Source organism: Arabidopsis lyrata (genome assembly GCF_000004255.2).
Source record: "Arabidopsis lyrata subsp. lyrata unplaced genomic scaffold ARALYscaffold_7, whole genome shotgun sequence".
Classification (NCBI taxonomy): Eukaryota; Viridiplantae; Streptophyta; class Magnoliopsida; order Brassicales; family Brassicaceae; genus Arabidopsis; species Arabidopsis lyrata.
Window position 1 is genome coordinate 21,416,487 of NW_003302549.1, and position 13,449 is coordinate 21,429,935.

Sequence of the window (13,449 nt, forward strand, 5' to 3'; positions counted from 1 at the left end):
CATGAATCCTTTTTAGATTAAAACAAATATATAAACGAATGTTGTTTCCAATTACTGGCTCTACAATTGTCTATATATCAAACCATGTCCTTGGATTATGCTTTAAACAAAAAATTTGTCCTGATTTCTCTCGATTATTTCAAAACGACGTCGTTTTGGATATACTAACAGAGTCGTTAACGGGTGATAACGGATGTTATAGGTTTTTTAACGAATGATGACGACATGTCTATTTTGGCCTGGTCAACGAATTCTCATGTTTCAAATGTTAGTCAACGATTAGTTCATGTTTTAAATGGCCACATATAAAGTTGATGTTTAAAATGGCCACAATTTTGTCTCGTGGTTTTGTTGTGTTGGCTAGGTTTTGGATAGCTTTCGTTTTTTCCCATCTTTGTTCGTTGAATCTTTTAAGTTTGTCTCCTTCCACCGCCTCTAGCGTAGACTAATAAATAGGTTTTCTCTCGTGGTATGTTCGCTGTCTGTTCTTGTAAGGCTAACCTTTCGTGGGGATGCAAAGATCTAGATTTAGGCTTGTTCGGTAGAAGACTAGGTGGTTAGGATTTAGATTCGCGGTCGTTGCTTTTTATGTTCGGGATTTTCGTTTTTAGTTGGGTTATTTCTTCGCGGTTTCCTCTATCCTTGGTTCTCCTCCGTTTGCGGTTGTAGGTCTTCTAGTATGCGTTTTTTGAGCTCTTAGTTCCGCGACTAGTGTTCTCCTCCGACTTTCCCGGTGATTTCGAGAGCTTGACTTTTTGACTTTTGTATTCTATCTTGTGTTTCCCGTGTATCGGACTTTAGCTTCCGGGGATTTCTTTGTTTTCCGCCGGCTTTTGTATTTTAAAAAGGCATTCCAAAAACGTATTCCTCCCTTGTATCCCACCTTTGTATTATATAATGAAAAATCTTTCAGTGAAAAAAAAAAAAAAATGGCCACAATTTGAATGTTGATTAACAGAGTCGTTACGGGTGATAACGGGCGTTAGAGGTTCCGTTAACGACTGATAACGGCATGTCTATTTTGGTCTGGTCAACGAATTTCCATGTCTCAAACGTTAGTCAACGTTTATTTCATGTTTTAAATGGCCACATATGAAATTGACGTATTGATTGGCCACTTTTTAAAAGTTGGGAGATAAAACAATATTTTTCCCGATTATAAAGTTAATGAGATAAAGTAGTGACTAAGTGCATCAAAAAGAGAGAAAGAGAGAGACCTCAAAAAATAGACGACTGGTAGATATGTTTTCTTTTAAACAACACTACTGCTCCATCTTTCTCTATTTAAGTCGTGTAAAATCTTCAAGTCAATATCGATCCAACTTCTCTCTCTCTCTCTCTCTCTCACACACACTTTTCTTGTTTTTGTCTTCTTCTTCTTCAATTTCTACGAATCATCCTCTCTCGTCGATCTTCTTTACATGTCGGCTAATTTCAAAGCATAACTATCTCAAAGTGCTAGTGAGATCAGAATCACTCGAATTCTTCTGGTACTCTCTCGTTTTTTTCATTTAATTTCCTCACAATGCCTTGATTTCTAGGGTATTTTCATGGTTTTTGACTAGCTAATTTCGACACAATTTCTAGGTTTTCTCGAGAATTGTCGTTTTTTTTCTTCTCTGTGTTATTTTCACAATGCTCTCGATCGTTTCTGGTGCAACTCTGTATGCATGTATGTGTTATGGTTGAATCTTCTCTGGAAAAATTTAATCTTTTGAGAAAATCTAATTTGTTATGATTTTGTTTAGATAGTTCTAATACTATTAGGATAATTAAATTATGATTCTGAATTGGATTCGAAATTTATCTAAAATCTAAAGATCGAAGCTTTTTTTGTTTATCAACCTAAAGATCGAAGCTTGATTGTTTTTTTAATAGGGTTTTTGAAGAAAGAAGTTTGTCTCCTCTTCTGGGAAGTGGGAACAAGGTTTAGTCTGCAAGAATGGCTACTAATTCTACCAAAGCTTGTCCTGCTCCGATGAAAGCAACCTCTAATGGAGTTTTCCAAGGAGATAACCCTATAGACTTTGCGTTACCTCTTGCGATTCTGCAGATAGTCATTGTTATTGTTCTCACTCGTGTTCTTGCTTACATTTTAAGACCTTTGAGGCAGCCTCGTGTTATTGCTGAAGTTATTGTGAGTTTTTTTCTTTTTATCTTTGTCACTTTCTTGAATCTTTGATCAATATGGTGAATGATTAGTCTGTTGATTTGCAGGGTGGGATTATGCTTGGACCTTCTCTTCTTGGCCGTTCCAAGGTCTTTCTTGACGCTGTGTTCCCGAAGAAAAGTTTGACTGTTCTAGAAACTTTGGCTAATCTCGGCCTTCTCTTCTTCCTGTTCCTTGCCGGTCTAGAGATTGATACCAAAGCCCTTCGTCACACCGGGAAAAAGGCTTTGGGAATTGCCCTGGCTGGAATAACCCTCCCGTTTGCTCTTGGCATTGGTACTTCATTCGTTTTAAAAGCAACAATCTCCAAAGGAGTGGATAGTACTGCGTTTCTCGTCTTCATGGGTGTGGCACTCTCCATCACTGCATTCCCTGTGTTGGCCCGTATCTTAGCTGAGCTAAAGCTTCTAACTACTGAAATAGGACGACTTGCTATGTCCGCAGCTGCTGTTAACGATGTGGCAGCTTGGATTCTCCTTGCTCTAGCCATTGCTCTCTCAGGATCCAATACCTCTCCCCTTGTCTCTCTCTGGGTTTTCCTTTCCGGTTGCGCTTTTGTCATCGGTGCTGCTTTCATCATTCCGCCGATCTTCAGATGGATTGCCCGGAGGTGCCACGAGGGAGAACCTATCGAAGAAACGTACATCTGTGCCACTTTGGCTGTAGTTCTAGTTTGCGGATTCATTACTGATGCCATTGGAATCCATTCCATGTTTGGTGCCTTTGTGGTGGGTGTTTTGATCCCAAAGGAAGGACCTTTTGCTGGTGCACTAGTTGAGAAGGTGGAAGATCTTGTATCCGGTCTCTTCCTGCCGCTTTACTTTGTGGCAAGTGGTCTGAAAACTAATGTGGCCACGATTCAAGGAGCTCAGTCTTGGGGTCTTCTGGTTTTAGTCACCGCCACAGCTTGTTTCGGTAAGATATTGGGCACTCTCGGTGTTTCCCTCGCCTTCAAGATACCTATGCGGGAAGCAATAACATTAGGATTCCTCATGAACACTAAGGGATTGGTCGAACTCATCGTCCTCAACATCGGAAAAGATCGAAAGGTATAAACTTTTCCAAATCCTTAACAATTTGCATCATGAAAGATCCAAAAGGTTATAACTTTGATCTTTCTTCTGTTGTTTCCTCAGGTTCTTAATGATCAGACATTTGCCATAATGGTTCTAATGGCTCTGTTCACAACCTTCATCACCACACCAGTCGTAATGGCAGTCTACAAACCGGCTAGAAGAGCAAAGAAAGAAGGAGAATACAAACACAGGACGGTAGAACGAGAGAACACAAACACACAGCTTCGAATCCTCACATGTTTCCATGGAGCCGGAAGCATTCCTTCAATGATAAACCTCCTCGAAGCATCAAGAGGCATCGAAAAAGGCGAAGGACTGTGCGTATACGCTCTCCACTTACGGGAACTATCAGAGAGATCATCAGCTATTCTAATGGTTCATAAAGTTCGTAAAAACGGAATGCCATTTTGGAACCGCAGAGGTGTCAACGCACACGCAGATCAAGTAGTAGTTGCTTTCCAAGCTTTTCAACAACTAAGCAGAGTCAATGTCCGACCAATGACAGCAATCTCTTCAATGTCTGATATTCATGAAGATATCTGCACAACAGCTGCAAGAAAAAAAGCTGCCATTGTGATTCTTCCGTTTCACAAGCATCAACAGCTCGATGGTTCGTTAGAGACTACACGTGGCGATTACCGTTGGGTTAACCGGAGAGTTTTGCTTGAAGCTCCTTGTTCAGTTGGTATATTCGTTGACCGTGGACTCGGTGGTTCGAGTCAAGTCTCAGCTCAAGATGTTTCTTACTCTGTTGTTGTTCTGTTCTTCGGTGGTCGTGATGATCGTGAAGCATTGGCTTATGGATTACGTATGGCGGAGCATCCCGGAATTGCTTTGACGGTTTTCCGATTTGTGGTGTCGCCGGAGAGAGTCGGAGAGATTGTTAACGTTGAAGTGAGTAACACTAACAACGAGAGTCAGAGTGTGAAGAATCTGAAATCGGATGAGGAGATTATATCTGAGATAAGGAAGATATCGTCGGTGGAGGAATCGGTTAAGTTCGTGGAGAAACGGATTGAAAACGCCGCCGTGGATGTTAGATCGGCGATTGAGGAAGTGCGGCGGAGCAATTTGTTTTTAGTTGGTCGAATGCCAGGTGGCGAAATAGCATTGGCGATTAGGGAAAACAGTGAATGTCCGGAGCTTGGACCTGTCGGAAGTTTGTTGATTTCGCCGGAATCTTCGACAAAAGCATCGGTTTTGGTGATTCAGCAGTATAACGGCACCGGAACAGCTCCGGATTTGGCTTCAGCTGGGACGGAGGTATTGACTTCAACGGATAAAGACTCTGATTGAGTCCATTGGTTAACAAGAACGGTTCGGTTTGGGTCGGGTCAGGGGTTGGTTTACCATAGTTAGTGAAAAGTTGGTTAACGAGTACGGTTTAATCTGACTGGACTTTCACTGTTTCATTTTTTTTTTGTCGTCACTGTTTCATCTTTTCAAGTTTTTTGCTTTTGAAAATAAATGGTAAAATACTAAAATTTGTTGTTGATATTGGGTTTACGATGAAATTAAAAAAAAAAAAAATCTATTTGAATAGTCACTTCAATATATGTGTATTATGTTAGGTTAATTAAAAATTCTATTTGAATAGCCTTTGCGGGTAGCTTTGCTTACATTGGTGTCGGAGTAAGTTTGGCTTGTCCGTTTTTCTTTCGAGCTTTTGTCCCTTCGTTCGCCTTTTTTGGTTTGTTCACTAGGTTTTAGTTAGTTTTTCTGTAATTTAGAGTTCATTTTTTTGGGCTTTCGCTTTCTTCTTTTGGGCTTTTGGGCTTTTAGGTTTCCGCCGGCATATGTCAGAAGTGGGGTTTGAACCCACGCCCTCTTACGAGGACCAGAACTTGAGTCTGGCGCCTTAGACCACTCGGCCATCCTGACTTTTTGTTTTAATTGACTACTATCAACTATATATTGTCGATTAACACCTAGTTGTCTAAATTAATCAATTATATATTATTATTGGGCTTCATCAATCCGTCTTGGCCTTAAATGAACATTATAAGCCCATATGTTTTCCTTTCTAACTAGAAAGAATTTTGTTGAAAAAAAAGTAAACTGTTTCTGTTGTTAGTTATGATAATTTGTGTGTGTGTGGTTTATGTAGTTATCCTTTCTTCAAAGTGAATACTATAAACCAAAATGAAATTTCTCGTTTTCTAGTTCAATTTTATTATCTCCAAGGCAATGTAATTAATATGCCTAATCGGGTTTACTTCTTAGGAAGTAAAGTAAGATCGCATTAGCAGTGCAGAGCGAAAAACTCACGAAACAATTTTAGGTTTTTTGTATGTACCAATTCTCAGATATGATGCAGTATTAACATGACGAATACCATCATGGAGAGCTGTTGAAGGACGAGAAATTAACTAAAGACAAATAACCAACAACAATATTTAACACATCCATCCGTGTTCTCTCATACTCTAAATAATTTTGGTTAAAAACCCCAAGTTTATAATGAACATAATAATAATAACAAAGACCAAAGGGTTTATCAACCAGCAGCTTCTAACAAACATGTTTTAAACCATTACTACGATTCCAACGAGAGAGTAACTTACATTCCTTAATCCTTCTTCTTGTTCAGAGCTCCTCTTGGAATCTTGCTCAGGACCTTACTCAAAACCTTCTCATCGAGTACTGCATATTGCTTCTTGATCTCCTTCATCGCCTTCTCCCCAAAGGCATCTACTTTGTCCTCGTACTTTTCGTAAAGAACGGGAATGGTGAAGAGGAGTACAGTAGCTGGAAACCAAAAAAAAGGCTAGTTATCAAGATATGCAAGTCTGATTCCTGTCAGATTGAATGCAGTAAGATGTTAATGAATTGTTACCAATATAGAACAATGTCAAGAAGTTGTAGCAGCTGCCAATAATGGACAAAACCCACAAACCAGCAATTACCTAAACGATGTGCAGACAATTGTTAGCATTTACGAGGAACATAAGAGATTGAAAAGAAACCGCTTTGCATCGAGGTAGATAACATGAACAATACCAGGATAAATTTCTTGACATCTTTTCCTGACGCAATGTTCCTAAGAACGGTCAATCCACGATTGATTTCAATCCTTAATCCAGAAACAAGTTGAAGAACAGGATCTTCAGGGATGTTAACTTCCGGGATGTGAGGAGATGCCCTGAGGATGAAAAATCAGTTGATCAGGCAGTTATCTCATACTTAAACATGTAAAAGATGTTTCAAGAACTTACTTGTGGATAAAGGTACAAGCATTAGACCACAAGAACAATGCTGCAAGAGCAAAAATCGCAAAGTGACAGAGAAAAGCGAGGAGATGGTATTCGAATAACTCGAATAATACCCAAGAAGCAGTTACAGCACCAAAGACTCCACCAGATACCTTCTTATTCCTCCAAAGGAATATATCAGCAGCTACATGCAAACAATGAATCCAGATTTAACATAGTTTCTTAGTTTTTCACAAGATTAAAGCATATTTCCAACCAAATCAGACAATTAAGCACTCAAATACATTCAATTTTAGCTTCACATTAGAGCAAATCACTATGTAAACTACTCAATCGAGCAAAATCACTATGTAAGATACTAAATCGAGCAAAATCAGAGTTCAATTTGAAGAAATAGAGATAGATCCATACGTTTTCCACCACCGAGAACCTTGTGAACAGGTTTCTCCCTTCCGAAAAGTCGGTAAATCTTTGACTTGAAGGACGACGACGAAGAAGATGTAGATTTCTTATCGTCGTCGGAATCGGACAAAGAAGATGAGTCACCATGGCCATGGATCTTCTCAACAATCTTCTCCATGATCGATTCTTCGTGCTTGTGATCTTCCACCATTGTTGTTGATTCTAGAAACCTCTGAGAAGAAGAAAAACCCTAAATTCCTTTACTGATTGAAGAACTGAAGAGTGTGAGAGACCAGTGACGAATAAAAGCGTGTACGTCAGATTCAATCTTATCCGTTGATTCTGAAACTCGATCTAGTCCGTTGGTTTGATTTGGATCCGGGCCTTGAGTAGGTGACCGTCCACGGTGGAAAATAAAATTATTTGTTTTGTAGCAGATGTAACATATTTGGCGTGGACCTAACGGTCGTTAATTGCTGTGAATATTTCCGTTAGTGGAACGTTAGATGTCGGCGGAACGGATCTATTGGGCCCATTTATGGGATTGTTTAGGCCTGGGATTTCGCTTAACCGTTCGGTTATCGGTTAGGTCCATTCGGTTTCAGTTTTTTCTGTTTCAAAATTTAGTATCCATTCGGATATTTTGAAATTTTGGTTCGGTTTCGGTTCGGTTCCGGTTCTTTCGGTTTTAAAATTTAGAATCCATTCGGTTATTTTGTTTAGGATATTTTCGGATATTTCGGTTACTTTTGAGTATTTTCGGATATTTTTGGATATATTTCGGTTATTTTCGAATATTTTTACTATTATTATATATTTTTCAAGTATTTTTGATTATTTGGTCTATAAATAACTAATTATTTTGAAAATATAATTGTATTTCGGGTATTTCGGTTATCCGAAATATTTCGGTTCGGTATCGATTCGGTTACGGGTATTTCGGTTATAGAATTTAGTATCCATTCGGTTATTTTCAAATTTTCGGTTCGGTTTGGTTCGGTTAAGTTTTTTTACTTCGGTTTCGGTTTGGTACATTCGGTTCGGTTTATTTGCCCAAGTCTAGGATTGTTGGTGTTAAGGCCTATTTCTTACTATGATTGTGGTTAACATTATTATTAGGCAGGAAACAGTTTTGTTATTCGATTCGTTCAATTGAATATTTAATTTTGTGATTTGTTTTGATTCAAAAAATTTCGGATATCCAAATGTTTTTTTATATTTGAGGATATCTGTTTCGATACATTAAATATATTTTTAAAAATTTGTAAATTACATAAAATAACAAAATATCATATATTCGAGATACTTGTTTAACACGTTTTCAAAATAAATTCCAAAAAAACAAACTTAACCATTGTTGATATCATCGGTCAATAAAATGCCATCAAACTAATTTCAAAACAAAAACCCGATAGTTTACGATGCCAATGATCAAAACATAACATGAAAGAAAAATAATCAAACTAACATCTTAACCTAAAAACATTGGATAAAAACTGAGGTTACAACTACAAGCCCAAAATATACAAATACACATGATATGCATATATATAATTATATACTCTAATATATATCTAAAAATACAGATCAAAGCGGATATCCGATTTTTTAAAAAAAATAATATTTGATATTTGCTCCGGATTTTTACGAATACTATATTTTCTATTTACTTTGTTCCAGAATCTTACGGATATACGGATTTTTTGAATCGAATCAAATCGAATACCGAGTCAAAGCAGGTCTAACGAATATTTTGCCCAGACCTAATTATTATAATACTATCATGTCTATTTCACATCCATTCCATCCTCACAACGTCTTCGTTCAAAACTCTTTTCTACGTATGAATCAAAATTTTACTATCTCTCCCTCACTACTACAAACCATATTATTCAGCAATAGCTATAAAATCTAAGAAATTTAGTGGATTAAAATAGTACCCTGTATCGTTGTGGTACAAGGTGTAATTTGACTGTTATCAAGCGATATCAGAAAGCGTTATAAAAGTGTTACGTTCAGATTTTTTTTGGAATGTTTTCATGTAACACTTTTTTTGTACAGTTTTACAATATTTCGTAAAAAATTACAGTTAAATTTACAGTTAAAACTTTTGTACATTGTTGTGTTATACCAATCAAATCCAATATAATAATACATAATCATATCGAGACCATTCGCGCGATGAAAATGCTTCTAGATGTTCATGCACTTGTTGATAACTGAAAATTACAAGGTCCCAGATTATTGACATCAAAATTAACCAACTTAAAATTACAAGGTCCCAGATTATTGACATCAAAATTAATCAAGACGCTGCGTTTGGGGATATATATAAGATTTTGATTATTGAATTCGAAGACCCGAAAGATAAGAAGAGACAAGTCAGGGACTCACGCACGTGGGTTTGAATTGATTACTCTGGTCTCTTGGCCTCCAGAGATAACTTCTTTCGTGAGATCCCATTTTAGTGCTGAGTCATGACTCATGACACGTGTTTCTACACATGTGCTCCACTATGTCTACATCCCTCTTGAAGAATTGCAACAAACCCGAAGATCAACAAAATCAGGTTTGACAATGAAAGCTCACTTATTTTTCATGTACTTTTCCAACTTTGGTTATTCAAAATAAATAAATTATTCTATTTGAATATTCATTCATATACATTCACATAACTCATGCAGTGTTATAAGTCAGTTTAATATGGAAGATTCGTCGCCTAATATGATATGAAATTCTAGCATTTTATATAATTGATTTTTTCTCTTGTATATATAATGTTTTTCTGAGAAAATTTGTAAAGTAGATATTTTTCCACTAATAATTTGTAAAGTATATACTTTTTTTTAAAATTAAAAAAGTAGACACTTTTCTTTTTCCTCTCTAATACACCTTTCTCTCTAATAGAGATATTAGTAAATGACATATTTATCTTTTTTTGTTTTTATGTACTCACATAATGACATAATTGACTTAGTAAAAAACTTTTATTTTTTTTTCTTCTCTTTCACTTAAATAATTTCACTTTGTTTTGATAAAAATTCTTCATAAAAAAAAATTACCACAATAACATATTAATCTTTAATTTTTTTTTTATGAATCTAAAAAATTCAATTTTGCTATATTTTTCGAATACATAACAATTTTTATATTCAATCTCAATCCGACGGTGTACGTGATAATGTAAAGATAGTGTACAAACGGTAGTGTACTACGATAATGTAAAAATTAATTTATGATACTCACATGATATAAGAGTTGATATACTGGATATGACATTGTACAAACTACAATCTATAATAGTGTACAACTATATAATACGATGTATGGTGTACATGATATTAATGGTGTACATGAAACGATGAGATAATAGATCTCACCATACACCACCTTCTGCACCGTCTACAATATCGTACACTTTCACATATTTTGTACACCACGTCTAGAATGAGAGAACTATTTTTGTTAAGTGTTAATGTAAAAAATGATAGTGTACGAGATTAGTGTACAAACAGGTGTACAAACATTAGTGTACAAACAGGTGTACAAACATTAGTGTAAATTATGTATGAATGTACAAACATTACTTCAATTGAATAGTGTACAAACGGGTGTACAAACATTAGTGTATATTACGTATGAATGTACAAACATTTCTTCAATTTAATAGTGTACAAACGGGTGTACAAACATTAGTGTAAATTACGGGTGTACAAACATTAGTGTACAAACAGGTGTACAAACAGTAGTACACAAAAAGTTATTTATAATGTTTGTGATAGAAAAATATACAAATTAAAAAAATAAAAAAATAATTTTATCCATTATTCCTAAAAAATAGTATTTGATCTATTATTCCTAAAAATTTGGACCCACATCAAAAGTTTTTTCTCACAACACAAATGGTAGAATTGTATTTGACAATTGTTTTGTTATTTACTCTATTACACCTCTCTTCTATCTCACAAAAGCAAAAAAAGTGTCTACTTACTTCTCAAATAACTTTTAGAAAAGTGTCTATTTTACTAAAAACCCCTAATTTTCTACATCTAATCGTGTGGAAGAGAATTGTCCTTCACCGAACCAACGTTTACGAAGAGAAAGAGAGATTTTATTTTGTTAAATCTTTCTTCAAAAAAACAGAGAAGATTCGGAGACAAAAAGATAAGAGATTCTTGGAGACCTCAAAATCTATTATCGTGGGTCTAAGAAGATTACGTGGCTCGTTTTGAGACCTTGCATAATCTTAAAGTTTTTACCTAATACAGTAATACATTTTTATATTCTATTAAAATATTATTAATTCTTTAATCAACGAAATATCCAATTCAATCCAGAAAACCATGCGTGCCAAAGCCATAAATCTGACTACCTAATCATTACCCAATCACAGTTAGCCACACCTGCCTTCGACAAAAGAGTTCATATTAGCCACACCTGCCTTCGACAAAGCTAATATCTTTCCTCAATACACACACACATATTAGACCTCTTTATATCTCTCTCTCATACATGTATACATAACCTTACCATATTTGTGTTGAGAATTGAGATTAATTAGATCTATAAAAACCCTCTCAAAATAGTTAACCAAGAACACCAAAACTACAAAATGTTCCCTTTCTTGAAGCATCGGTCGAGGTCGGTCCACGGTGAAGATGCACCGTCGTCTACAGAGTCCTCAGTCACCGTCGCTGCCACAGATTCTGGAGGAGCGTGTACGACACTCACGGTGTGGAGAAAATCGCTTCTGGTGAGTTGTGAAGGATTCACGGTGATAGATTCGAATGGAGATTTGATTTACCGGGTCGATAACTATGCCCGAACCCGACCCGAAGAACTCATCCTCATGGATAAAGATGGAAACTCCCTCCTCCTCATGCACCGTACCAAGGTAAATATATATAGCTATACACATTAATTAGAATAAAACTTACATGAATATGATTTGAAATTTAGATCATTATACTCATTGTACTAACACATCCTCCTTCGAAACTATAATATCACATTATAAGAGATTGTTAAGAATCAACTAATTAACCTCTACTAAATCTGTCTCACAATTATGAATCTGATATATTGGTTAGCGTTGTAGTTGTAATTTAGTTATGTAATATTAGTTTGAGTTGTTTTAAATTATTAGACGTAGAAAAAAACCTATAATGATTTATATAAGAGTTGTGAGTTTTTGGTAGAATTTACCAAAATGATGTAGAAATACTTTAAATATTGTAAGAATTTTTAGTCGTCCTACCAATCAGTACTCTAGCTAAGTATCCGATCGATTTGCTTAATTGTGATAGTTTGTAAATAGTACTTAAGGTCGGCGATATGTTGATCATTATGATCGATGAATGTAGAGCAATGTTGATGTAGAGTCGTGGAGATATTAATTTCGATGATAGACATGCATGTTAGCCGATTTTGTAGAAGACGTTTTGTTTTTAGCCGATTGAAGATATGTATGAACGAAGATATTATGAATACTATAGTATAATTTAAGATTGAGTAGGACCAACTACACTACCGTGACACCGTCCACAATAGGTCACGTCAAAAGTACATAAAATATTCTGCATGTGGACAATTGTATTGGCAAGAATTTCGTATAAACCGTCATATTCATTGGGAATATATTTACAAAATTCCAAATCAGCATAAAAATTTTGACTATAAAAGTACAATCACAATTATTTTTCAGATAACGACGTCTAGAATCTCCGAGTATTATATGTTTGACTTTTAGTTTCACCAAAATCTATCCTTCTCTAATTCGTTTTAAGTATAGCAATTTTGACGTGACTATATCGTGGATCACACTAGTTTGAGTTGTTTTAAATGTTGTAGTCATGATCATGTGCATGTGTATTCAAAGATTTTCCTTTGTGTTGTCCAGAAAATTACGCTAGTAGATAGTTGGGGAATATATGAAGCAAAGGATACAAATGGGGACGCAAAAGTACCAAAGTGCCCAATCAGCTGGTACATGAGGAAGAACTTAAAGATGAATATTCTAAGCACCAAATCCGACATTTTGGCATACGTATATTCAGGATCGTTCGATAAGAAGAATTCTTACATCATCAAAGGATCGTACAGATGTAAATCGTGTAAAATAGTGCATGTCCCATTGAACAAGACAGTGGTGGAGATCAAAAGGAAAGAGGCCAGAACCAAAGGAGTTCGGTTCGGTTCAGATGTTTTTGATCTGGTTGTTAATCCTGGTTTTGACACCGGTTTGGCAATGGCTTTGGTTTTGTTATTAGACCAAATGTTCTCTTAATTAATAAACATCCTCTTTTTTTGGGGTCAATTGTACAGCACTATGCCACTATTTAAAAATATTTTATAAATAATCAAACATTTTAGCATAATATACGTGATCTTCTTTGTGAGCTTTCTAAATATGCTCATCTTATAATATGGAAGAACAATGTCCTGGTAAAACGTAAGTGTAATAGTGTTTATTTGATAGTTAATCTTCGATTAGCTTGATGTTCTAATTTGACGAGGTAGAAAATTATATCTAAATAGTGTTATTTGTGGTTTATGTGTTTTAGAATGAACAACTTATTTCAGGTGCAGC

At 35.7% G+C, this 13,449-nt stretch overlaps 3 protein-coding genes and 1 non-coding gene across 4 annotated transcripts; 2 read left to right on the forward strand and 2 right to left on the reverse strand.

The window, feature by feature from the left end:
- The first annotated feature begins 1,296 nt into the window (after positions 1–1,296).
- LOC9306700 (cation/H(+) antiporter 18) lies at positions 1,297–4,788 on the forward strand. Its single transcript, XM_002868537.2, has 4 exons — positions 1,297–1,490; positions 1,879–2,137; positions 2,218–3,219; positions 3,307–4,788. The coding sequence occupies exons 2-4, from the start codon at positions 1,943–1,945 to the stop codon at positions 4,540–4,542; spliced, it is 2,433 nt and encodes an 810-aa protein (XP_002868583.1). The 5' UTR covers positions 1,297–1,490; positions 1,879–1,942; the 3' UTR covers positions 4,543–4,788.
- A 255-nt stretch (positions 4,789–5,043) lies between these two features.
- On the reverse strand, positions 5,044–5,127 carry TRNAL-CAA. Its single transcript has one exon. It is a non-coding gene; the product is annotated as a tRNA-Leu (tRNA).
- Positions 5,128–5,596: 469 nt separating this feature from the next.
- LOC9306701 (reticulon-like protein B4) lies at positions 5,597–7,273 on the reverse strand. The gene is made up of 5 exons (XM_021019529.1): positions 6,870–7,273; positions 6,462–6,642; positions 6,247–6,388; positions 6,083–6,152; positions 5,597–5,994 (listed from the first exon to the last, which is right to left on the reverse strand). The coding sequence occupies exons 1-5, from the start codon at positions 7,069–7,071 to the stop codon at positions 5,816–5,818; spliced, it is 774 nt and encodes a 257-aa protein (XP_020875188.1). The 5' UTR covers positions 7,072–7,273; the 3' UTR covers positions 5,597–5,815.
- A 4,066-nt stretch (positions 7,274–11,339) lies between these two features.
- On the forward strand, positions 11,340–13,278 carry LOC9306702 (protein LURP-one-related 17). Its single transcript, XM_002868538.2, has 2 exons — positions 11,340–11,754; positions 12,760–13,278. The coding sequence occupies exons 1-2, from the start codon at positions 11,473–11,475 to the stop codon at positions 13,144–13,146; spliced, it is 669 nt and encodes a 222-aa protein (XP_002868584.1). The 5' UTR covers positions 11,340–11,472; the 3' UTR covers positions 13,147–13,278.
- The last annotated feature ends 171 nt before the right edge of the window (positions 13,279–13,449 follow it).